At 30.8% G+C, this 25,967-nt stretch overlaps 12 protein-coding genes across 12 annotated transcripts; 7 read left to right on the top strand and 5 right to left on the bottom strand. All coding sequences in view use genetic code 12, as the record gives it.

Moving 5' to 3' along the window:
- Positions 1 to 717: 717 nt before the first annotated feature.
- ECM22 (Ecm22p) lies at positions 718 to 4,188 on the top strand (the record flags this gene model as incomplete). Its single annotated transcript, XM_064880118.1, has 1 exon — positions 718 to 4,188. The coding sequence occupies one exon, from the start codon at positions 718 to 720 to the stop codon at positions 4,186 to 4,188; it is 3,471 nt and encodes a 1,156-aa protein (XP_064739655.1).
- A 216-nt stretch (positions 4,189 to 4,404) lies between these two features.
- On the top strand, positions 4,405 to 5,360 carry YPT31 (Rab family GTPase). Its single transcript, XM_064883809.1, has one exon. It carries the CDS (start codon positions 4,621 to 4,623, stop codon positions 5,278 to 5,280), a length of 660 nt encoding a protein of 219 aa, XP_064739654.1. The 5' UTR covers positions 4,405 to 4,620; the 3' UTR covers positions 5,281 to 5,360.
- A 1-nt stretch (position 5,361) lies between these two features.
- Positions 5,362 to 6,366, bottom strand: RJT21DRAFT_22624 (mRNA splicing protein). The gene has a single exon (XM_064883810.1). It carries the CDS (start codon positions 5,896 to 5,898, stop codon positions 5,434 to 5,436), a length of 465 nt encoding a protein of 154 aa, XP_064739653.1. The 5' UTR covers positions 5,899 to 6,366; the 3' UTR covers positions 5,362 to 5,433.
- A 235-nt stretch (positions 6,367 to 6,601) lies between these two features.
- RJT21DRAFT_118981 (uncharacterized protein) lies at positions 6,602 to 8,365 on the top strand. Its single transcript, XM_064881242.1, has one exon. It carries the CDS (start codon positions 6,835 to 6,837, stop codon positions 8,212 to 8,214), a length of 1,380 nt encoding a protein of 459 aa, XP_064739652.1. The 5' UTR covers positions 6,602 to 6,834; the 3' UTR covers positions 8,215 to 8,365.
- A 280-nt stretch (positions 8,366 to 8,645) lies between these two features.
- On the top strand, positions 8,646 to 10,311 carry RJT21DRAFT_118980 (major facilitator superfamily). Its single transcript, XM_064881241.1, has one exon. It carries the CDS (start codon positions 8,726 to 8,728, stop codon positions 10,250 to 10,252), a length of 1,527 nt encoding a protein of 508 aa, XP_064739651.1. The 5' UTR covers positions 8,646 to 8,725; the 3' UTR covers positions 10,253 to 10,311.
- A 181-nt stretch (positions 10,312 to 10,492) lies between these two features.
- USO5 (Uso5p) lies at positions 10,493 to 12,739 on the top strand. Its single transcript, XM_064881240.1, has one exon. It carries the CDS (start codon positions 10,621 to 10,623, stop codon positions 12,703 to 12,705), a length of 2,085 nt encoding a protein of 694 aa, XP_064739650.1. The 5' UTR covers positions 10,493 to 10,620; the 3' UTR covers positions 12,706 to 12,739.
- RJT21DRAFT_22619 (uncharacterized protein) lies at positions 12,736 to 14,761 on the bottom strand. The gene has a single exon (XM_064883808.1). The coding sequence runs from the start codon at positions 14,606 to 14,608 to the stop codon at positions 12,848 to 12,850; it is 1,761 nt and encodes a 586-aa protein (XP_064739649.1). The 5' UTR covers positions 14,609 to 14,761; the 3' UTR covers positions 12,736 to 12,847.
- Positions 14,762 to 15,931: 1,170 nt separating this feature from the next.
- Positions 15,932 to 18,110, top strand: RJT21DRAFT_118977 (uncharacterized protein). Its single transcript, XM_064881239.1, has one exon. It carries the CDS (start codon positions 16,367 to 16,369, stop codon positions 17,987 to 17,989), a length of 1,623 nt encoding a protein of 540 aa, XP_064739648.1. The 5' UTR covers positions 15,932 to 16,366; the 3' UTR covers positions 17,990 to 18,110.
- Positions 18,111 to 18,117: 7 nt separating this feature from the next.
- Positions 18,118 to 21,525, bottom strand: RJT21DRAFT_22581 (uncharacterized protein). Its single transcript, XM_064883806.1, has one exon. It carries the CDS (start codon positions 21,343 to 21,345, stop codon positions 18,190 to 18,192), a length of 3,156 nt encoding a protein of 1,051 aa, XP_064739647.1. The 5' UTR covers positions 21,346 to 21,525; the 3' UTR covers positions 18,118 to 18,189.
- A 791-nt stretch (positions 21,526 to 22,316) lies between these two features.
- RJT21DRAFT_2268 (uncharacterized protein) lies at positions 22,317 to 22,675 on the bottom strand (the record flags this gene model as incomplete). Its single annotated transcript, XM_064883814.1, has 2 exons — positions 22,317 to 22,532; positions 22,598 to 22,675. The coding sequence occupies 2 exons, from the start codon at positions 22,673 to 22,675 to the stop codon at positions 22,317 to 22,319; spliced, it is 294 nt and encodes a 97-aa protein (XP_064739646.1).
- Positions 22,676 to 22,796: 121 nt separating this feature from the next.
- Positions 22,797 to 23,389, top strand: RJT21DRAFT_2267 (uncharacterized protein; the record flags this gene model as incomplete). The annotated part of the gene is made up of 2 exons (XM_064883813.1): positions 22,797 to 23,016; positions 23,061 to 23,389. 2 exons carry the CDS (start codon positions 22,797 to 22,799, stop codon positions 23,387 to 23,389), a joined length of 549 nt encoding a protein of 182 aa, XP_064739645.1.
- An 838-nt stretch (positions 23,390 to 24,227) lies between these two features.
- Positions 24,228 to 25,736, bottom strand: FCY2 (Fcy2p; the record flags this gene model as incomplete). Its single annotated transcript, XM_064883812.1, has 1 exon — positions 24,228 to 25,736. One exon carries the CDS (start codon positions 25,734 to 25,736, stop codon positions 24,228 to 24,230), a length of 1,509 nt encoding a protein of 502 aa, XP_064739644.1.
- Positions 25,737 to 25,967: the final 231 nt, after the last annotated feature.

The following is a 25,967-nucleotide window of genomic DNA, read 5'->3' as shown; positions in this document are numbered from 1 at the left end:
TTTTTTTCTCTATTTTAGCGAACCCTAATAATAGAACATAAAAGAATAAATTATGTACCAGTATTAGGCTAAGAAACTTTAAATTACGACAAAGCGCAATGGCTTCTAACCTAATTATGTACCAGTCATGGTCATAGGTCAAAGTTTTGCCAACTTTTTGGACCTATGATATCATAGCGTTTCATTTGCGGAGGGGTAGCTCATATATTTAACCTTTTTTATTGTTCGCAAACGTTAACTATAGACGACCAAGTAGAAGCGCCGTAGTCTGGATCCATAGGCGAAGTAGAAGTAAAGTTTAAAAAAAACCAAACTATATGTGTAGGTGTAGTGAGTTATCCACCAATAAGTTCACGGTCAATGTGGTCATGAATGTAACGATACATTCTTAATTGCTAGCCGCCACCACCCCTTAAGGAGAGCAAGCACTAAATCAAAGATTCGCCCCTCCTCCCCTCCCCTTAATTTCTGAGCCCTCACGCTACAAAAATAATTATAGACACTGACTCAGAAAATACTGACAGAATTAAGGAGCGCAACTGAACCAATCTGGTTATAAGCTCTAAATACTATAAATAAAGCCTCGATATCCCGTAAATAATTGAAGGAGAATTAAAACTATACTGGCTCATATTTATAAGTGACTCATAATTTCAAACTCAGACTGGCTCTGATCGTTGACTTAATTTACTAGTCATAATAATTTAATTTCAACTAATGAGTTCCCTGTCCGAGAGTCCTCAGTCGGTGTCAAGTGATCCACTCCGTAGACATTCGTCTACTACATCTACTACCAATTCACATATCTCTTCAGCTAATTCCAAAGTATCATTATCAGCAGCAGCTGTTGTTCCTGGTTCAGGTTCAACTGCTTTTGGAATAGATGGTGATATCAATAGAAAACCCATAAGAAGGAGAAAGCATAAGAACTCTAAATTAGGTTGTGCTACTTGTAAGTTAAGAAGAGTTAAATGTACTGAAGATTTACCCGAATGTAGTAATTGTGTTAAACATAAAGTTAAATGTGATTATCTTGATTATTCAGAAGAACAATTAGATGCTATAAGACAGGCTAAATTAACTAATCAGTTTGATGAATTATCTACAAAAGTTCCTAGATCTCCTTCGAAAAAGAAGGATTCACCTGTATCCAAACATCATTCCACATCATCTACTATATCCGATACATCTACTGCTAACTCATCTATGACTCGTATTAAGGAAGATTTTGGAATAGAAGATGAAGAATTGGAATTACTTGACGATGATGATGATGACGAAGAAGAAGAGGAATTGGATGAAGATGAAGATGAGGATGAAGAACTGGGAAAAGATGATGATGACAATGTAGGTATACTAGGTAAAGATGATCCAGAAGATGTTTCTATAGCTAATAATCTTCAGTCAATCGGTATATCCCGATCTAGTTCCTTCCCCACTCGCGCCAATGTCCGTCGAACCAGTAGACATAATCAAAGACTCAAGAATACTAATACTGCCAAATTATTTGCTAAACATCCTTCACATAATCAAATCCTTGATTTTCAGTCCAATTATATCACACAAGATTTCAATAATATATTAATACCGACAGCGGATGGTGATAAGAGCCAACAAATTATTTATCCGATATATACTATAGGGCTGGATCAACAACAGCAACAACAACAACAAGATATACAACATCCCAATACTGGTCAATTCCCAAATCAGACTCATCAGTATAATCAACAAACTCATTACAATGCTCATATCCATCACCCCCATCCTCCTCAACATCATCCACATCATCATCAAGATCAACTTCTCCAACATCAACATCAACAACGTGTACCACCACATCTCCATAGTTATCATTCGGAAAGTCTGTTAAGTCATCAAGATCATCAAGATCGGGATGAAGATATGAATCAAAACTTTCATAGTTTGGAGAATAATTTAGATTCTACCATTAATTATAATACATTTGAGGATATGGACTTTTTTGGATTATCACCCTCGGCCAACCAACCGCAGCAACAGTTTGATAGAAATCAATTGTTCAATTGGAATAGAGAAAGTGGACCATCAAGCAATGCTGATTTCGCAAGTATGGATACATCAGGTGAAACTAATAATCAATTGTTTGTTGGTAATACTCCTAATAGTAATCCCACACCAGCATTTATGAAATCCCCTACGGGGTTTCAACAGTTCCCCTCTGAGGAGCAGTATCAGAATCAGCCATCATTCCATCAATCATTTGAACAGCAACAGCAACAACAACAGCAGCAACAACAGCGGGTGTTTGAACAACAGCAGCAACAACAAACTTTGTTTAACATGCAACCAGTACCCGGATTCTTCCAGCAACAACAACAGCAACAACAAGATCTTTCACAACCATCTCCATTTCCTCAACGATCACCTTCAGCTATTAACACTGGCTATTCAGGAGGAAATGTTGGTATTAATTCTTTACCTGGAGCTATCTTACTTCCAGATGGAGGAACTAAATTCTCATATAAGAAATATGATAATACTAGATATGATGAAATCTTAGTGAATCTTTTAAAAGAACTTGGACCATCTATTGATAATGGGACTTGTCCCTTACCTAAAATCAGAAATGTTTATCATGTTTGGTTGGCTTCATTTATATATCAATCATTTACTAGTGAATTAATGTTTAGTTGTTTAGTTAATTTAACCACCAACTTTTTGATTTCTACGGTATTTAATAATTATCAGAGTTATAAAGAATATTCGGATAGTTTAAGTATTGCTGATTTAGGTCATTTAAATACAACTGCAACTCCATTTATTGGATCAGGAGTGGGAGGTGCAGGAGCCTTTGATAATCAAGGAACTCAACAACCTTCACCAACAGATTCTAAAGAAGAAATTGAAAAATTACTTGATAAAACAAAGTTAAGGAATTTTGCTCTTGTTAAATCCATTAAACATTATGCCAAAGTTATTAAACAATTAAGAGATTGTCTTAATACTAATGATGATCCTGATCTTTGTGCTCAAGTATCATATATTTTATCTCTCATGTCAATTTATGATCCAGAATCTACTTTAAATTCAACTAATTGTTTTAGAGATGGTTTATTCTCCATTCTTAATTATAATTTTAATCTTTTAATGAAGAAAAATGGTTATGTACCACTTATTATTTGGGTTCATTTAAATTTAATGAAGAATGTTATGAGAGCTGCTTATTTACCAAGTTATGATCCTACATTTGTTTATGAATTTAGAACTGTATTAGTACAATTTGGTATGATATTAAAACCTTTGAAATTATATCAAGATGATTCAAATACTACTTTGAAATTTATTAATAGTAAGTATGATGATTTAATTAATTATGTGGATGATAGTCTTGAGAAATATTTCCCAGTTTTATTGAATAATACTGATGATATTGATATTCAACAACAAGTTCTTTATGATATGCTTTATAGTTGGGTGAGGTTCTTCCCCTCCCGACTTTTGGTAGTTAATGAAAATTCAGATCCTATTGAAAAGATATTATACTTATTCTATAAGACTTGGAGAAAGGCATTATTTACTATCTTTCCTCAAACCAAATATTTCTTCTTACGAGATTTTGATAGTCCATTAATGCTTGATTTATTTGCAATTAATAGAGATGTGGATATATTTTTAGAACAATTACAACATCCTCATTCAATTTGTATACCATGGGAAGAATATAGACCATTGATTACAAATTTAAGATCGATTTCATCATATCTTGTAAGAATAATTACATTCCTTCAAGTTCGACTTAATTTATTATATAGATCAACGGTATATGAACCTATTTCAAAAAAGGAATTCCCAATTGATGATGTTAAAGTATGGAGAGATTCAATTAAGAATATTAAAGATATAAGATATGAATTTAATAAATTTACTGGATTAAGAGAAATCCCCATTAAATCATTCTTAAAGAATTATATTAAATTAGAGAATTATCCTCGAGTGGTAAATGCTAAAAGTGATAAATCATTTATTCGTAAAGATGATGGAGTTGGAATTGATGGGATTTCTGCTCAAACTCCAATGACATCATTACCTTCAGTAGTTAATACTCCAGTACCAACAGTAGAAGAGATGGATATTGAGGTAGATTTATTTAGTTTACAAGAGTCTGGATTCTTAAAGGGTGACTTTAATATTATGAAAGCCGCCTGATAGTAGTGTATAGATCAATAATCAATATACCATTAACTCAACTACACTATACTACACACACTAAATATTACTACTCTTTGTACTTCACTAACTGAATTCTCTCTCACTTTATCTAACAATTGGCTGCGCGCACGACAAAAAAAAGAATGAACGAGCCTGACTGGAAACACGGTATCCGCAACACTCACTGAAGACCGCGAGTAAGTCATTACCAGTTGCCCAATCGTTCTGTCCGTCAGTCAGTCAGGAGAATACATCCATAGTAAGTAGTTAGTTGAGTATAAGTCACTTCACCATCCACAATTCTTTGTATTTAACATCTCCCATATCAATCATATACTATAGTATACCAGTCATTGTATACCATCGTATTCGCATCGTACCGTATCACATATCATACCATAATATAACATAGAAATATCAAATAGCATTATGGCCGACAACACCGACGATTATTCATATGATTATGAATACTTATACAAGATCGTCCTTATTGGAGATTCTGGAGTTGGTAAATCTAACTTATTATCAAGATTCACTAGAGATCAATTTAATTTAGAATTAAGATCAACAATTGGAGTTGAATTTGCCACACGAACATTGGAAATTGATGGGAAAAGAATTAAGGCTCAAATTTGGGATACCGCTGGTCAAGAAAGATATAGAGCCATTACTTCTGCTTATTATCGTGGAGCCGTTGGTGCATTAATTGTTTATGATATTGCCAAAACTGAAAGTTATGAAAGTGTATCAAGATGGTTAAAAGAATTAAAAGAATATGCTGATGCCAATATTGTCATTGAATTAGTAGGGAATAAATCTGATTTAGATCATTTAAGAGCCGTACCAACTGATGAAGCCAGAAATTTTGCTAATGAAAATAACTTGTTGTTTACTGAAGCCAGTGCTTTAAATTCTGATAATGTAGATTTATCATTTTTACAATTATTAAAAAATATTTATGAAATGGTTAGTAAGCATCAATTAGATGCTAATAATGATTCTAATAAACCATCAGCTGGTGGTCCAACCATTAGTTTGACTCCTGCTCCAAAGGAAAAGTCTCATAAGAATAATTCAAACTGTTGTTAGATTAGTCTTTAGTCTTTATTGACATACCATCATACCTAGCTACTTATCCATCTATCTAGTTACATGTATATGTATATTATTATTATTATTATTATTATAATTCTCATTATTATTATTATTATTATTATTATTATATTACAAATTATATTTACTCTATTTCCTTAAACTAGGACCCTGCAAATTTTGATTGGCAACTTTAGCTCGAACACTTACAGGATTTCGAATTGGTTTGACAACGCCTTTACCTTTTTTCAATTTATTAGCTCCTAATCCTAATCTCGATTTAACATCTAATGGTGGTGGACTTTCAATGCTAAGACTTACAATTTGATCACCTCTTAAGATTATTAATCCCAATGAACGTTTATCAAAAGTAGGCTTAACCGTACCTTCATTATTAGTACCACTTCTTAATGCATGAATGGATTTCTTAGTCATACGTATTTCTTCAACATCACTTAATACTAAATTTAAATGATTATCAAATGCAAGTAATGTTCCTATATAATTTCGATTATTCGATGTATCTTTTGATATTATTCTTAATCGATAATTTATGAAATTGGAAAGCTTAGTGGACTTGGTTATAGGTGTGTTTATTGTCGTAGTGGTCAGCATTGTATTGTGTTATGGATGTTCAAATTGATAGTTAGACCTGATAGATATATTTTCACCACTTAACTATGATGTACTTTTTTGATCGATGCTGGTAAGGTAAAAAAATGTGCACGTGATCACAAGGCATTAATAATGACTTCAACAAGAATGGGCTAAAGCCATAATTTATATACAACAAACAGAAAGCATCATGTATATTGTCTTATGTATCCAGTAATATCTATCTTTATATTTTTCAGATAAAGAATATTTCTTGTTGCAGGGTAATTATGAGTAAATTTAATAATTCTGTACTTGGGCTTATAACGAAAAGATTGGAGTAAACACAGTCAGTTCTGAAGCAAAACACGATTCTTTCTTGTTTTAATAAGTGATTACTACCGTTGAAACTTTATATTAATAATATTTGAAATAATACATTTTACTATAGCTCGAAGCTTAGAAATATACAAATTTTGCAACAATTTCGCAGAATTTCTTTAACAAACCACGCAACCTTTAAACTAGTAGTTCAAAAAAGAAATATACAAGATCTCTTTGAAGAGTATCTGATTTAGGTTCGCAATAGTGATAGATATTGCCATCTCACATGTAATTGTTCAAATTAGAAGCTATTCCAAATCTGTATTTGATAACGCAAAATTATTTTTTATTTTACATTTTGCGCTATTAAATGTTTGCGCTACAATAGCATCCGGCCTCCAGTGAAATGACCAAAGCAGTTTTTACTTTATGTGCTATATCCTCCATCAAATTCAGTAATTATTTGAATATACTGAGTCCGAATTACAAAATATCGTGTATATTATTTTTTGTATGAACAAAATTTTATTTACACATGCATGAGAGCGTCTTTTTAGGGCGGCTGTTGAGCTCCTTTTTTAATGGCAGAAGCAACATGATAACAACCATTGATATTAGCTCCACTACATCACTATGGATCAGTCTGTGAAAACTACTCGCCCGAGTTTTATTGCACAGTTTATTTTGGTGATGTCTATTGTGATAGCTCAATATGGAATTATGCTGTGCCTTGCTACCACTAGTAAGGTAGTTGATTGTTTTGAAATAATCAATGATAAATATACAACCAAATACTGGTTAATGATATCGCACTCATATTTGATAGGCTCAATTATCTTAGTTAGTGGTAATCTTATTGAAGTATTTAATCCGAAGCAATTATATACCTTTGGATTTGCCTGGTCTTCTATATGGAGTTTGTTACTTGGAGTATTTATAATTTTGAATTACAAGATAGGTATAATAATTAGTTATTCTTTACTGGAATTAGGATTTGCTCTTATTTTCCCCAGCGTAATCAGTAGATTAGGAGATGCTTTTGACTATACCATGTTTAAGAAAAATATTATTAGCATAATATTCATTGGGTCAATGGGAGCTCCATTCACGGTACTTGTTAGAGTACTGACAAAGCACAACATGTTTTTTACTTTATCCATGATAAGTGGTCTACTTGCTTTATGGAATGCATATATGGTTGCAGACATTTATGGCAATGAAACTCACAATAAGCAGATATTTGAAAAGTTCAAAATTGCAGATTATTACGGGCTTCCTGGAATTATCCTATCCGGTTTTACGTCATTTTGTATTTGTGAAGTTTATTTAACAGCAGGAAATATTTGGATTACTCTTCTTATAGTTGGCTCTGGACTTATCAGTACATTCATTTTCCTACGAGTTATCATGGAATCTTTGCTTCCTCATGTAACAATTACTTGGCATTCTGGTTCTATTATCTCATATATCTCCACAATAATCATTACGTTTATGATTATTTCGTGGTATATGTCAATAAATATATCTGAAGATGCCCCAAAGTCGATTCATGATACAAACTTTGATGATACGTACATCAGAGCTTTTAGTCTTGTTTGGCAGATTCTACTTTTGCTAATTTTTAGAGTAAACTATTCAAGAGTTATACCGCTTGCTACTCTTAGTTTTATAGCTGCGGCAATCATTTTATCTATTATTGTAAAAAGAGAACAAAGTAGTTTCCACTTCTTATATAACAACATTGCATTTGCAATTTATTTGTGTTGTTCAAAATTATCCATTGAGTTGTCGGAAAAGTTGCCAAAAGCACTAACAAGAAAATTCGGTTCTATAGTAGCCTTGATAATACATTTATTGAATTCGAGTGTCTTAATAAGTGTAGAGATTCTTCTCGAAAGCTTCAATCAAGCCGACACATCTAAAATGTTTGGCTGGAGTGTATTCTCGGGATATGCTTCAGGGTTGTATTTTGCTTATTTTTTATTTATAATGTTCCAAGGATTTCAAATGTAAATAATCAGAATGAATCAACAGAGTAAAAATTAGAAGAGTCGTAGTTTTTGCAGTCTAATATAAATGATTAATTAACCGTACACAGTAAAAAGAGATTTGAATTTTTCTATTCGTATATGATATGAAAATAACTGCCTTATATAGGAAATAGAACCCTTAGATTTCGGGGAAATGGTTTGTGTTAGACTAGAAGGTATAATGGTTGTGGAAGCCAAAGAAACTAATCGGAGCTCCGGTAAATATTGCGTTCTTTGCTCTCTTGCGGTATTGCGGTGTTGCTCCTGATGCGCGGTATGGATGTGCCGATACTTCCCATAGTTAAGGAACGGGACGCCGTACCAAATCGCGAACATCCAAACATTTTTCGCCGTTATTAAATTTGCAATAAGATTGTGAAAGTGATAAAGTTTTCATTTAAATAAGATGGAATTTCTTCTAATGAAATTACCACATATATATAAAAAAGGTCTACTATTTATTAAGTAAATAATTTCAGTATTTTAAGTCATAAATGGATCCTCGTCCTGCAATATTTACATCATTATTACACGAAATAGCAGTTGTAACTCTAGTATGCTTGGGTCAATTTCTTACCCAAGCTGGGGTAACCATGTGTTTGAGTTCCATGAATATTATTTTTGATACATTTGAGAGTTCATCAGGTAATGATTCTTTGAAAGTTTGGTTTATGAGTTCATTTGCTTTAACAATAGGTACTTTTATCTTAATTAGTGGGAAATTAGGAGATTTATTTGGACACAAGACTATTTTTATTTTAGGTTGGATATGGACATGCATTTGGTCACTTATAATTGGTTTTTCAGTATATCCCAAATCAATAGTTTTCTTCATTATTGGTCGGGCATTTCAAGGTATAGGTTATGCTATGGTTTTACCTTGTGGTATAGGAATCTTAGGTAATATATATCCCCAAAACAATTCAAGAAAAAATTTGATGTTTGGAATAGTCGGGGCAAATGGGCCATCTGGTGCTATGGTTGGAGCTCTTATTGGAGCTGCTATAGCTCAAAGTTGGTGGTGGCCATGGTTATTCTGGTTGTTAGGTATTCTTTGTGCATTGCTTGCAGTCTGTCTGATGTTTATTATTCCAGCGAACATTAATATTCAACATACCCCCGCAAAAGAATTAATTAGAAAGTTTGATTTTATAGGATCTACTACAGGAGTAATAGGTTTAATTTTATTGAATATTGTTCTAGTACAAGGACCAATCGTGGGTTGGAATCATGGTTATGTGATAGCATTGTTAGTAGTGAGTGTATTGTTAATTGTTGCATTTATTATACTTGAACTAAAGTTCATTGATAATCCTTTACTTCCTAAATCAATTTTCAAAGTCAAAATAGGTTTGATTCTACTTTGTATTTCATTAGGTTGGGGATCATTTGGGGTATGGCAATATTATTATTGGACAATAATTTTAAACTTAAGAGAGTATACACCAATAGACGGAGCTCTTACTTATGTTCCATTCTTAGTATTTGGAATTCTTGCTTCAATGATAGTATCGATAATCATTTCTCGAATAAGACCATCCTTAATTATTTCATTTGCATCAATTTGTTTTATGATAGGATGTTTAATGTTATCCATAATGCCAATTCATCAATCATATTTTGGTATTTCACTCGGACAGATGTTTATTCTTTGTTGGGCAATGGATATGAGTTTCCCTGCTGCATCCATTATTTTATCTGATTATTTACCTATGCAACATCAAGGTATGGCAGGTTCATTAGTTACTACAGTTATAAATTATTCAGTTTCATTCTTTTTAGGTTTATCAAATACAGTTGAAATTGAAGTATTTAATAGAAATGGTCATAATATAGTAGATAGTTATAGAAAGGCTATTTTATTTGGAGTGGGAGTCGCTGCCCTTGGGGTCTTAATGTCATTCGTTTTAGTGTTTTTACTGAAAGACGATCGAAATGGAACTCAATTTGTAACTGATAGTGATACAGAATTACAAATTGAAGATTCAAATATTCTGGAGAAGAAATCTAATGATTTATAGATAGTTAATGAACAATAATGAACAGAAATGTATAATAATGTATAATAATGTATAATAATGTATAATAATGTATAATAATGTATAATAATGTATAATATAGTATTCGGTAGAAGATTATAGTAGGGCCTTACTATGTGCAGGTTCTTTATTTCTATGTGCAGGTTCTTTATTTTGATATATTCAATTTACTGTTGACATATTTACCAATGCCCATTTCCTTCCAGATATACTATACTAATAACCCAATTCTGATTTCAATAGTTGTAGTTTGAGTTCATATTAGACTAGTAAGCTCATATCTTTCAAGAGATTTCCGAAAAGTAGTGGTTAATAGTAGAAGAGTAACGGTGTTTTGAAATTGTTTCATAATGAGTAAAACAGATCAAGATGAGAATACCCTATTTATACCCAAGAAAAGGATATTGGGAGTATCTCAGAAGGTCAATCAGATAAAGAAACAGAAGTCTAGTCGAATGGCATCCTTAGAGTTCGATATGGTGAGAATCCCCAGTGATAGCAGACCCAAACAACCATCGAGAATTCCATCGCTTAATAATAATACTACTTCTACTACTAATGCTAATACTAGAACTACTAATAGTAATGATAATGGGTTAAGTAATATACCTCGACCAACATTACCCATACAACAAAATACCAGTGAAATCCGAAATAATCCTTCGTATAATTTTTCGTCTATTCAAGCTTTACTTAATAAGAAGGGTCCCGTACTAAGACCTCCAACCCATCGAAGTTCTAGTTCACATTCTAATTCAAATTTAATTCTTAATCCAATATTTGATATTGAATATTATCATGATCAAGAAGTTCAATTAGATCAACAACTCAATGCTAAATTAGTTGAATTTAGAAATATTGATAATGAAGTTAGTGAATTAAGAAGAGAAAATAATAAGTATAAATTAAAGTATGATGATATTAATATGAAAGTTATGGAGAAGAGTAGAAAATTAGCTAATTTAGAAGAAACAATCACTTCAGATGTATCAAATCAAGAAAAATTAATTAATATTGATATTCAAAGGTTTCAGACAAAATTAAAGAATGAATTGAATGAGATAGAATTTAGCTTAAAGAATGAATTAAAACAAAATAATCTATTTAAAGATGAAGAAATTGAAAAGAAGATTGAACAATTACAAACTCAAGTTAATACTCTTGAAGAAGAATTAACAAAATCAAGATTAACTAAATCGAATGTAATAGAAAGTGAAACAAAACAATTAGAAGATGAATTATGTAAAACCTTGGGAACCAAGCAATCGGAATTAATTGAGATAACGAAACAACTTGAACAAGTAGAGAAAGAAAGGGTAACTGCGGATGAGAGACTAACAGGTTTAAAATTACAAGTTAAGAAAGTTCAAGAAGAAAACTTTAAACTTGAACTGTCTATTATGGAACTTGAAACAACAATGAATAATTTTAATGATACTAAGAAAGATCTCCTTAGACAAATTACAGTTCTTGAACAACAATTAGGTGAAGTTAAACAACAAGATGTTTATTGGGAACAGAAATTGAAAACGTCAAGTAGTGAATTAGAAACTTTTAATCATAAATGGAATAAATTCGAAAGCCAAAGACGAATCTTAGAGAATTCAATTATGAATCTCGAAAGTAAATCACGAGTATATGTTAAAATTGATAATGATAATGATAATAGTAATGATAATTATAATAGTAATGATAATGAAGTTAAATTAAATAACATGACATATCAATTCAATAAATTATTTACTAATTCAGACACTTATGAGACTATTATTGATGAGTCTTGGCTATTTTTACAAACAATATTACAACCAACAACTACAAATATATCATTAATTTTATCAGGTAATGATCATAATCAATTCATATTAACTACCTTAATAGAAACGTATAAGAAATTAGTTTCTAAGAGTAATTCATTATCAAATACAATTCCTGGGATAAGTCTTAACTTTAAGAGTATAGCCATAAATCAACCATATGAACATATTCTTGACCTTTTAAATTCCAATAATGAACTCTCCCATTCTATAGATGAAGAATGGATAATACCTAATATCCCATCTCAAGCTATGAAATTAGATTATACCGATATTGAATCTACTACACATTTCTTAAATATTATATCCCTGATTATTGATACTACCAGTACAGATTCCATTCATATGCATATAATTACTGTCAATATCCCTCGAGATAATATAATTATTGAGAATAACTTAATCTTTTATGATATTACTAAATTATCTAATCAATTATCTTTATTACAGAAATTAAACGATCATCATTGGTCTAATACATTTATGGATAAGTTAATGGGATTTATGTATAAACAAAGCAAATGTTTATTAATATCGAATTTATCATCAGATAGTGAACAAGTCGATGAATGGCTCAGTGTATTACTGACAATAAAGAAGATGGGAAATAAGAAATAATGGTTAATATATATAAAGTATATTATTATATATAGATGTATGTAATTAGACAGGTATAGAATGAAAATAATTTAAAATAATACAAAGGTAATATAAACAAGTAGGGTACTTAAAAGAAAAGAATTGAATAATGTAATTATACTTACATAGAAGTGATAAGATCATGAAGAACCCATTTCAACTCATCAGTTGTACCTATATGAGCATCTGATCTAGGGATTGATAAGTTAGATGATGATATTTGACTAATTGAAGTATTAATTGATGATGTAGAATTGGTTGGGGTATTAGTAATAGGTGGAACTTTAGTAGTTGTAGTTCCAGTTGTAATTGAACTTGTAACTGATTCTTCCTTTTTAATTGAATCAGATTTAGATTCACCATTGGTAGAATTGTCCTTATCTACTGTTGATGAACCATTGATTTCATTTATCTTATTATTGTTATCATTATTTCCCGATTTAATTAATTCATCCTTCTTAACTGTACCATTAACAATTACTGGATTAACCGAATCAGTAGTTGAAGGAGCTGAAGTTGAAACTACAGATGAACCAACAGAAGTAATGGCTGTGGTTGTAGTAAGAAGAGGCTTTGGAGGTAATATATAATCCAAAGAATTATAACCAATTGAATCATCATTTTCAAGTAAAACATTTGATAATCTTAATTTAGGACCAGAAGGTTCTATTAAATGAGGAAATATTTCAAATGTATCATACATATCTTCAATATTTAATGTAATGTCTTTAGAAGATGAAGGACCATCTAAATCATCAAATTTTCGTTTTTTAGATTCAGAAGTTATTAATGAATTACCTTCTTTAGATTTTTCATCATTTTTCAGTAATTCAATTAAATAATCATTACTAGTATATTTTGTTTTTCTATATTTTGCAACATCAATAGCACTTTCTATAATACTTTTAAGATGAGAATTTAATCCTAATGTAAGAACTTCTAATACATGAGAATTAATTCCTCCAGTTAATCCATATTCACGCATTGTCATTAAAATTCTTTTTGATAAATTATCCATATCAGGTAATTCATAATTTTCAATGGCAATTGGAGTATTTATACCATTAACAACATCTTGTTGCCATTGAACAAGATTATTAACTTGTAATTGTTGTTCATCTTTATCTTGAATCATAGGAATTTTAGGTAATAATGAATGTCTAGTTAATGTAATTCCAGCAGTAATTTTTCCTTTTTTACCACCATCTTTTGTTATACTTTTAATTCTTCTTCTTTCTCTAATTGGTAAACCCATTATATTAGCTTTAACTTTTTCATATTGTGATGATTTAACTTTAGATGATTTAGCTGATTTTTTATTCCAAAAACTTGCAAATTCATTTTGAAAATCTAATGGACCATCTTTTAAAGAATTAGCAAAATTTAATAATAATAATTTATTATGATATTTTATAAGTCCATCCTTTAATATAGGAGTTATTATTGATACTAATTCAGTTCTTGATAATTTCCCAATTAAAAATAATGCTAAAGTTTCATGATACTTTTCCCAATTATTTCCTAATTTATTTTGAAATTCTCGAATTAATCTTTCTAATTCCAGTCGTTTATTAGTTCTCATTGATCTTGTATGTTGTTGAGGGTGAGGATGAGATGATGGACCTGATACATTATTTGAATTAATTGATATTGATCCAGATCCAGATCCAGATCCAGATCCAGATCCAGATCCAATTCCAACTCCTGTCCCATTTGATTGAGATGATTGTCCATGGGATGTTGTCGCTATATCAGAGATATCTATACTATTAGAATTTGGAAATTTTTTAATATTTGTCGTAGAAGATGAAGACTCATTTAATGTAGATGTAACTAATGATTGAGTTGGATAACTAGCTAAAGATGACGTCTGAGATGTCATCAGCAATTTCTATATCTATAAGGATGAATCAATGAATAAAGAACTCAATTAATGAATTAAATATATTAATGGAGTTGTCAACCCGTCAAGGTTTTTGCAATCGATGAAAAAAAAAATATTGATACTACTAGTAATAAAATATAATAATAATAATAATAATAATAATAGTACTGGGAGGGTGGGGGGATTTCAAATTAAGTAAGGAACACCGAGCACAAGGGGTGATCACGAGATAAAAATGACGGAAATATATTGAACTATATAATATCCACGTTTAACAATTGTTTGAATGATTGATTGATCAATTTAGATGATGGATCGATGGAGATTACTGCTTAGATATGAGCATTTTGGGGTACCGTACCAGTTCCTCGAGGACGATTTTTTTTTCATCTTGGTTGGTGAGGGACTGCATAGAGGGGGAGACAGACACAGTGACAGAAAGAGAGACATTCGATGGGGTATTATTATTGTTGTCGCGCGACATTCATTTAGATTATGTATAAGATACCTCTTAATAGGTTTATATATACCTCTTTGTAAATTTATAAAGAGAGTAACGCATATGACTAGACCAGACAACATTAGACTAGACTAGATTACACTATAACAGACTAGACCAAGATATATGGAGTTCAAATCTCCATTCCCAAATTTTCAGGGAATTAGTAAGCCATTTAGCCCTTGATCCAAGCTTTTTTTGCAACACCAAAGAGAATCAATGACCCGTAATACGAACGACAGAATACCGGAGAATCGATTTAATATTGACAGATTGGATTTGTAATTATTATTGCAATTGTTATCGTAAATAATTCAAATTGGTAATTCCAAAATTTAACCTAGCATGTTTGCCACTCTAAGCCTTATTTAGTTTGCAACCAAGCTTAACTAATCAATGCTAAGCTTATATCCACCGAAGTTTTAACTCTATACTAACTACTAACGCCTAACCCCAGTGAATTACGTTATAGAATCTATCATTACGAAAGGCTGAACCCTCTCCAAACTATAAAAATAATAAGTCAATGGTATTATTAATAGTAATCTTTCGGTTTCTATTCTAATGTCCATTATTAAGCAGTGATTTTTCGGACAAGTTCCCGTCTCCGTACCATTGTGAAGTACCTGAAATTGAGTTGTACTGCGGTTTTAACCATATTTGTTATTTAAAGCCGGAATGTAAGGCGTATATACAGGAAAACACTGCCAAAACTAGGGTGGAAATAAATATCTCACCGGCCATTGCTTCCGCATTGGGAAGAAACCTCCGTGGCACAACTAAAAAGAAATAATAAAATATAAAATAAACAAAAGAAATTCGGTAATCAGTACTAAAATTTAACCAGGAAAGGCTGAACATCCATTGATTACAAAAGGACGAAAGGCAGTTTCTAGTAAAATAATCATATTATCAGAATGATAAATTGCGGAGCAATTGACTAGAAAATTCTCTTAAGCGGTATAACCCATACTGGAACTAAGAATAGGCTATTTCCGAAAATTTATCATTTTGCTTACCTATAAAAAACATTATACATAATAGTTTACGACACAGAATACTCCGAGATAATTTTGCAGTAGATAAACCGTCTGCATTAATTTAATAATATATAAGTCATCGAATATCCCTACTCTTATAAATTAAACAATTTTAAATCTCTATAGTTGACAATTAAACATTACTTGACTATATATTATTAAATTGTATTTATTATTAATTATTATATTATATACTAATCATTAATTATAATTATAATGTCTACATCAACCGATCTTACAGTCGATAAAGAATCGACAGGAGATGAATTCCAAGAAGAAAAACATACAAATAGAATTGAATCTAATGGAGAACCAAGTTTAACTGGTAATAGTATAAGTGAAGAAGATGATGAAGATGATCATCATGTTCAACAATTTGCTGGAGAAGAAGAAATTCATGATAATGAATTAAATCATCCATTATCAAGAACTGCTAGTGTAATTCATAAAGTTCAAACTGGGGTATCATTCTTTAATGACAAAATTAAATCTCATAGAAAATCTTTAGCTCTTAGATTTGGAGTTATTTATCTTGTTATGTCAGTATTAATTCTTGGAATTTTTTCAATTTATTGGGGTTCAATGATTGGAAGATTTGATAGAATTAGAAATTTAAGAATGTTGGTAGTAATTGATGAAGAAGAAATGAATGGAGTTCCACCTATTTTTGGTGATCAATTAAGAACTATTTTAGCAACTGGTGAAGCTCAATATTATGGTGATTGGCATATTTATAATCATACTGAATTTATTAATGAATTTGGTACTGAAAGATCAGTAGAAAATGAAATTTCAAGACAAATCCATCATCAAAATTATTGGTCATCACTTTATGTTAAACCTCAAGCTACTTATAATTTTTATCAAGCATTAATTAATGGTGATACAACTTATAATGCAACTAATAATAGTATTATTTCAATTTATGAAACTGGTAGAGATTTTCTTAATATGAATTCTTATGTTCTTCCTTCAATTGAAGGTATAGAATTTGCATGGTTAGATTTACAATCTAATGTAACTTTACCTTTAATACAAATTATTCAAAGTGGATCTCATGCAAATGTATTTAATAATCCTTCAACTTTAGCTGTTCTTGGTTCATCTATTGGATTTGGTTATTTTGATCAAAGAGTTTGGACTGATCCAGTTATAGTTGCTCCATCTCAAGTTGGATTAATTTATATGATTATTATGACATTTTTCCAATTTAATTTCTTTGTGGATGTTCATAAAGATGTACTTAAAATTGGAATTAAAAGAGTACATTTTATGATTTATAGAATCATTTCATCAATAGTTTCATTTTTAATTATTAGTTTGGTTTATTCATTAGTAAGTTTAGCTGCTCAAGTTGATTTTACAAAATCTTATGGTAGAGGAGGATTTGTTGTATATTGGATGATCTCTTTCTTATGTATGTGGGCAGTTGGTCTTGCTAATGAAATTGCTGGTATGTTACTTATAATTTATTATCCACCAGTAGTTGGATTTTGGATGTTATTTTGGGTTATTATTAATATTTCTCCAACTTTTACTCCATTAGCTTTATCTCCAAAATTTTACAGATATGGTTATGGTTTACCAATTCATAATGCTTATGAAGCTACTAAAGTAATATTATTTAATACTTGGAGAGGTCAAATGGGTAGAAATGTTGGTATTTTAATTGCTTGGTGTGCAATTTTAACTATTGCTATGCCATTTGTTGTGAAATTCTTTGGAAAGAAAATGGGTGAAAAGGCTAGAGAAGCAATGCAAGCACAAATGAAAGAAATGGCTGCAAAACAACAACAACAAGAAGAAATTCAATTTGAAAAGGAAAAATCTGAACCATGAACATTAACATTAACATTAACATTTTTTAAATATCTTATTTATTTATTGACTCTGATTTAATAATTTTCAAATTTTAATAGTTTTGTATATAGTTAGGGAAATTAATAGACGTTGCATTATGAAATTTTATTGTAATTACCATATATAGAGGGATTTATTTATTTATTTATTTATTTATTTATTTATTTATTTATTTATTTCTAAGAATTTCTAGTTTCAAATTCATCACCAGATACATCTTCTTCTTCTTCAGCCCGACGACTAAATACTTTTCTAATTTGATTAAGTATAAGTCCTTCATCTTTTGATTCAATTGAAGCTCGAGATAATGAAGGAGTTAAAATATCTAATTCATCTTTAACTTCTTTTAATGTAACAGCATCTTGATCTTGATCAGTTTTAGCTTGTTCTTTCATACTATTATGATGTTTACCATGATCTGCATCATCATTTAAATCAAGTGCTCCAACTGTAAGATTTAATAATGATTTACCTGATCTTTTTCTAAATAATGTACCAGGGAATGGACCTGCTTTTGGTAAATATTGACTAAAATCATCTCCAATACTTGAAAAATCTTCTGTATCATGTAAAAGTACTGATGAACGTCTATTTAAATTAATCATTGATTTAACTGATCTTGGAGTCTTTGGAATACGACATGATACTCCATTATCATGAATCCATTTAGCAACTACTGCGGTCCAACCACATTGATGAGAAGCTCCTAAACCTCGACCAGTATCAGCATCAAAATATTCAAAAAATGGTACATAATCTTTAAATAATGGATCTTTATTTAATAAATCATTTTCTCCATTACATGCACGATTCCCTTCATCATCAGGAATAAATAAATGCATTAAACGATGTTGAATTTCTTGAGCACATTGAGCTAAATTTAAAAAATCTCCTGACCCTTTAGGACATTCAACTTTTAAATCAGGTCCATAATATAAATAAAATCTTTGTAAAGCTTCAACTAATAAAAAGTTAACAGGGAACCAAATTGGTCCTCTCCAATTAGAATTACCTCCAAACATACCTGAATCAGATTCTCCTGGTAAATATTCAACTACATATTTTTGACCATTTACATTCATTTCAAATGGATGATCTTTATGATATTTTGATAATGATCTAATACCATAAGGTGATAAAAATTCATCTTCATTTAACATTCGATCAAGAATATCTAATAATCTTTCTTTATTAACTAAAGCTAATAATAATCTTTCACCAACCCCTCTAGTTTCCATTGAAGCAATATTTCTTTCAGCAATTGATTTTCTCAGATTAATAAACCAATCTAATCTCTTTTTAAAAGCTGGGAATTTCTCTAATAATTCTGGTTCTAAAGTTAATGAAGCATATAATGGAATTAATCCAACTAATGATCTTACTGGTAAAGATTGAGTATTACCATCACCATATCTAATAGCATCATAATAAAATTTATCCTTTTCATCCCATAAAGTTGCTTGAGGTAAATCTGAATCTGGATCAACATGTGACATAGCATCAGCAATTAAAATAAAATGTTCAAAGAATTTAGAAGCAATATTTTGATAAACTGGTCTAGTTTTAGATAATTCTAAAGCAATATTTAACATTTGCAATGAAAAGAAAGCCATCCAACCAGTTGAATCTGCTTGTTCTAAATTCCCACCAGTTGGTAAATCTTCTGAACGATTGAAAACTCCAATATTATCTAATCCAAGAAATCCACCTTCAAATACATTATTACCATCAGCATCTTTTCTATTAACCCACCAAGCAAAATTTAAAGTTAATTTATGGAATACTCGTTCTAAGAAATCAATATCTTCAACTCCATACATTTTTCTTTCAATTTTAAAAATTCTATAAGCTGACCAAGCATGAACTGGAGGATTAACATCACCAAAATTCCATTCATAAGCTGGAATTTGACCATTTGGATGCATATACCATTCTCTAGTTAATAAATCAATTTGATTTTTAGCAAATTCAGGATCAATCATAGCAAATGGAATACAATGGAAAGCAGTATCCCAAGCTGCAAAGAAAGGATATTCCCATTTATCAGGTAATGATAAAACATCATCAATATACATATGAGTCCAATCTTTATTTCTACCATTAGCACGATTAATAGGTGGTTTAGGAGTATTTGGATCACCTTGAGACCAATAATTATGAACAAAATGATAAAATTGTTTTGTCCATAATAATCCTGCAAATGCTTGTCTTTGAACTTGTCTTAATTCATCTGACATTGGAATTGGAGAAACTTTCCAATAAAATGCATCTGCTTCATCTTGTCTTCTATTAAAAATTTCATCAAGTTCTCTTTCATCAATTTCATCAGGTGATTTACTTAATCTATATCTAATAGTAACATAATCTCCTGGTGGAACTCCTCCTTGTTGATCAAATGTAAATGCTGCACAAGCTTTTGTACCAAAATTTTCTGGATTAACTACTCCTTTTTCATTATCAATAATATAATCATGGAATGCATCCTTAACATATTTATGTTTATTTGGTTGATCATATAATCTTTTTGTATTTGTTTCATTTTCAGTAAATAATAATTGAGGTTCAACATCAGGTGAATCATCATCAATACCAGGAGCTGGAGCAAATGTAAGATAACGTTTACCAAATTTTTCATGATAAACTTCTATAGTATAATCATTAAGTTTTGTTAATTTTGGTTTAATTTGTTCTGATTCTTCAGTACCCCAAGCCCAAGTATTTCTTAATACTAAATGAGGTAATATATGTAATGGAGCAACTTCATTACCTCTATTATAAGCAGTTATTCTAAAATTTAATTCTTCAACATCTTCATCACCTTTTGCCATTTCAAATACCACATCAAAATATTTATTATCTTTAAATAAATCTGTATCAGTAATTTCAAATTCTCGTTCTAATCTTGATCTTTTAACATTTTCTTCAACTAATTCTTTATATGGAAATTTACTTTGAGGATATTTATATAAATATTTCATATAAGAATGAGATGGAGTATTATCAAGATACCAATATAATTCTTTAACATCTTCACCATGATTACCTTGAGAATTAGTTACCCCAAATAATTTTTCTTTTAAAATCTCATCTTGACCATTCCAAAGTGCCATTGATAAACTTATAAATTGTCTTCTATCAGATACACCTGCTAAACCATCTTCACCCCAACGATAAGTTCTTGATCTTGAATGTTCAAATGGGAAATCAGACCATGCATCTCCATTAGGACTATAATCTTCTCGAACTGTTGCCCATTGACGTTCACCTAAATATGGACCCCACGTCCTAATTCGTTTCATTTTGAGTCGAGACTCTTCCTTTGTTAATTTAGTCATCGTTACACTTTGATATTATTAACAGATAACAAGATCAATTGTTAGGATAAGAAATTGAAAAATTGAAATTTATTTATATCAATTGTGTACCTATTTAAAATTCGGCTTGCAGATATCCCTTAGATTTAAATTTACTATTAACCACGTACAACTACTGCAAAGAATTGCTATGTAGCACAATGCGGTGAGTGTAATCTGAAATTAGCGGGATGACTTTTGTTCGCTCATTCTGCGTACCGATCCTTTTGACTTTATTATTTAGTGGTACATTCTACAATTAGTGAGCTTTACTGCGATCAATTAAATTATTTTTGTTATCCTTCGTTATTATATAAACTTACAGTTATTATACTAAATTATTAATTTATTGATCCCATGGGCTCGGTATATCGGAACAACATTGGTACGGTAAATAAAGCCCAGAAATTAATTACCATTATGATATGATTGCTGCATATTTAATTAATTACAACTAATATTTATTTATAAATCTATATTCTTAGCACATGGTGGTGGTGGTATTAATAACCATACCGATTACAGTATAATTTGTACTAAATCAAGTAATTAATTCAGTAGATGCCCATGCCCATTTCGCAGGTGCGATTATTCCCCCTAATTCTTTTTTTTTAAATTGCTGCTCCCTAAGCTTCTCTTGCACTTTGTGTAAGAAATGCCGCTGTAGCCCGCCGTTTTGTACAATTGCCATTCCCATTATATTTAAAAGTAATTTGCAATCAATACTTAGTAATTTAATAGTCACTCAAAGTAAATAATTTGTTTTAATTAGCCATTAATTGCATGTTAATTCCAATCGTGAAATATTGGACTGCGTTATTATCTATACAATACATTAGAGTACCTTTTTTTACTATGAATTTAATTATAAGTTGTATTTAGCGGCGATGATAATATCAAAGCACAAACTCATTATTCATCATTAGTAACACCAATTTATGATATAAATGTAATTACATATCCGTCCTTTGACTATCAGTCGCCAAGGCCACAATAGATTTAATAGAAGAATTGGTTGTAACTATAACTCCAGAACCAGCTTTAACTAATTCATTAATTAAGAAAGAACCAAGATAAGCTTCATCACTTAATTTAGCAATTCTATATTCACCACCAAATTGATTTAAAGTTGATTGTAAAGCATAAGATAATTTAATCACCAAGTTTTTCTTGATTATCAATAAGAATATGTGTATGGCAGTTGATGTGTGTAATGGTTGTGTACAGGATGAACCAACTTTTTTGCAACTAATTTAGAGTAATTATCTTGTATTAATTCCTTGACCGGTTTACAGATTCTAACAGCTCTCATTGCAGAACCGTGCATAGAGCCTTATAATTTCCCAAGAAAAGACTGATTTGCACTCTTTATAAATTGATAGCAAAATGTATGAATGATCTCTAGTCAATCTCTATTTCAATTAGTATTAAAAATGTCATTTTGGAAACGGTTAACAAAATCTAAAGTTAAACCTCCACCATACGAGGAAGCCATTGGCAAGACCATGGTTACTGAAAAGGATAATTCTCTGAAAATGGATTCTGAGAAAAGTGAGAAAGCTGCACCAAGAATTCCTACCGAAAGAGAGGAGGATGAATTTGACAAAAAGTATGATGCAGAGTATAATGGACCTCCTTCTGCAGTTACCGATGGCAAAAAATTGGCACGGAAATATGCATTATACTCGCTGATCTAGATGAATTATCAACTGATGCATCATCCCTCAATGCATGGCAAAGAGTTTTGAACCAGGTCTATTCCGAAATACAGGGTCTTGAAAGGTATCTCTATTCCCGGTATTCTAGAAACATAGTATACAAAGATAAAGACTATGGCCAATCACTGGGTTTATTTTATGTGCAATTTAACAGAAAAATAATAGCAAGATTAATTCCTAAAATTGAAATAATCAAACCAGAACATGGTGGATTTCCTGGTTTGAGTGATCTTCAAAAGTTCATTGCAAAGAATTCTCATCTTTTAGATCCAGAACTTAAAGCTAGTGTAATGAGAAAGGGGCAATAGTATGTTTGTATTTTGAAATAAATATATAATAAGTGATTGAATAGTTCATTCGTAGAAAGTCGTGACTTTATGGGTTTATAAAGAGCATTCTATATAATGTTACTCTTTGGTTATATGATATCATGTTACCTGCTTAAATCTTCCTTCTTAAATTAGATATGGAATTTAATTATACCGGAAGGGCGATTTTTGTCTTCAATAATGTATGCAAATATAAATAACTATTTGATAATGATAATCACAATTGAAAAAAACAATCCGTTCATAGCCCTTGTTTCATATAGTAGCACAATCGAATTCATGAATTAAAGTTAATTTTAGCAGATAAGTTTATGGCAATATGAAACTTGTAGATAATCCTCCCTTAATTAGTTCTGTTATATATATAATGCAGACATGTTTTAAAAGATGATTTTAGCAGCGTCTCAGATCGCATATACATATATATATATATACAGACCTGCTTTCGACAATTTTATTTTGAATATAACCTGTTTATAACAAATAATGCCATTCCCAAGCTTATCTATGTCTCCATTATTAGACTAGTTCCTCTTTGTTGTTACGGCCTGTCTAGCAATTCAACGGATGGTATAATGTTACTCTATTACTACTACAATGGGGCAATGTTGCCTATGTCTATTTGTATAATCTTTTATCATACTGCCAGTAGACGTACCCATTTTAAATCCACTGCCTTTAAAGATGAGTTAGTTAATTTAATTTGCAGCTATACAAACCTAAATAGGTCCTCTTTGAAAAAAAAATCATATGACATATCATGTGATCATTAAAAATCTAATATTTTGCAACTATAATTTATTAACTTTACTAAAACCTAACGACCGAAATACTTCTTTTCAAATGGACGAACCAAATTATATCCAATGAAAGCAAATACAATGTTCAATTCAAAAGAGATATCACCACCATAGTCTCCCAATTTACGAGCAATAACTCCAACATACCAAGTTTGATCCATGCATAAGACAGTAGAAACAACTCCAAAGCAAAATGCTACTACACCAGCAATACCAACTGGTAGAGTTTTTCTATCATTGAAATTACTGACATCATAACCTGAATATCCTTTTCTGTAGATGAAATGTTCCGTTAAAGAAATACCAAGATAAATTGAAACATTATAACTAATGATGGATAAGAAATTAGACATAGCAGCTTCAAATACGTAATATGCTGGAATTGATAAACCTAAACTTAGGAAATTACCAAGGACACACCATACTAATCTCGGAACCTTAGCTAATTGTGACCACATACATTGAATAGAAACCGATAATGAATAAGAGCCAGGCAAATTATTGGCAATACCAGACAATGCTAACAATACAACAACAAATCTATAACCTTGATTGGTGTTATCTCCACATAAAATTTCATAGACTAAACCACCAACTGAGTTTTCTTCAAAAGCATTAGAATAAGCTTCATTAGTGAAAGTTCCCATTCCAATTGCTGCACCTAATATGGCAGCAAAAATGGTTGGAGCAGATAAACCAATAACCATTGCTGAACCTACTTTCCAAGCCGGTGTATCATGTGGCATATAAACAGTATAATCAGCGGCGGAAGGTGCCCATCCTGCAGTGAAACCAAAAATAGTAGAAATAAACGTCAAAACATTACCAGCTTTAGTTGCAGAAGATCCTTCCATTGTACCCCAAGTAAAGGAATGAGATTGACTGAACCTAGCTATAATAACCAAATAAATAGCAAAGTTTGGAATCCAACTGTATCTTTCATAAAGATGAATAGTCTTATAACCAAAAACGGCCAAGAGGCAAGTAATAACAACAAATATAAGACAACCAGCCCAGGCAGGCAATGGACCAACTGCTGTTAATAATTGAACACAAGGAATAACATTAATCGCATTCCACCCTATACAAGATATGACATTGAATAATGCGAATACTCTTCCCATAATATTCCCTGTAAAGTATCTAGACATGATTTGTTGTCTTAAACCGAACTTCATACCAAATGAACAATAGAACCCGACTGGTAAAGCACCAATAATAGACCAAAGAACAATGACTATGATAGAAGTCTTGAAATCTAGTCCAAATAATGTAGGACCTAATGCACCTGTAGATAAAGCAGAAATGGCCAAGTTAGGAGACAAGAACATAAAAAGAGGAGATAGTAATGTTTTATCAACTCTTTTATTCTCAGGTACTCTTTGAATACCTCTGATCTCAGCATTGAATCTGAGACCAATCTTGTCTATAAAGTTGGTAGGTTGTTCATCATCATATTCTTCAAAATCTTCCTCATTAGATTCCGAAGGATTTAAAGTTTTCTCTTCCTGTTCTAATTTTGACATGACTTTATCAGATTATTTTCTTAATTATATGATTAGGTATGGTTAAAAACTGAATCTGTTATAATTATAATTATAATTATATAAAGAGTAATTAAGAAAATACCTTCTTAAGCGATAAAATAAAAAAAATTCATTATATATATATAATTATGTTGAAATCACCGATAAGAGAGTATGAATGAATATTATTATTATACGCTATTGTTAGTAATAAGTTAGTACAAACTTATA

The sequence above is a fragment of the Scheffersomyces amazonensis genome, assembly GCF_036850825.1.
Source record: "Scheffersomyces amazonensis strain UFMG-HMD-26.3 chromosome Unknown RJT21scaffold_2, whole genome shotgun sequence".
Taxonomy (NCBI): Eukaryota; Fungi; Ascomycota; class Pichiomycetes; order Serinales; family Debaryomycetaceae; genus Scheffersomyces; species Scheffersomyces amazonensis.
Note: the sequence above shows the minus strand (reverse complement) of the source record. Positions and strands in the feature narration are given on the sequence as shown.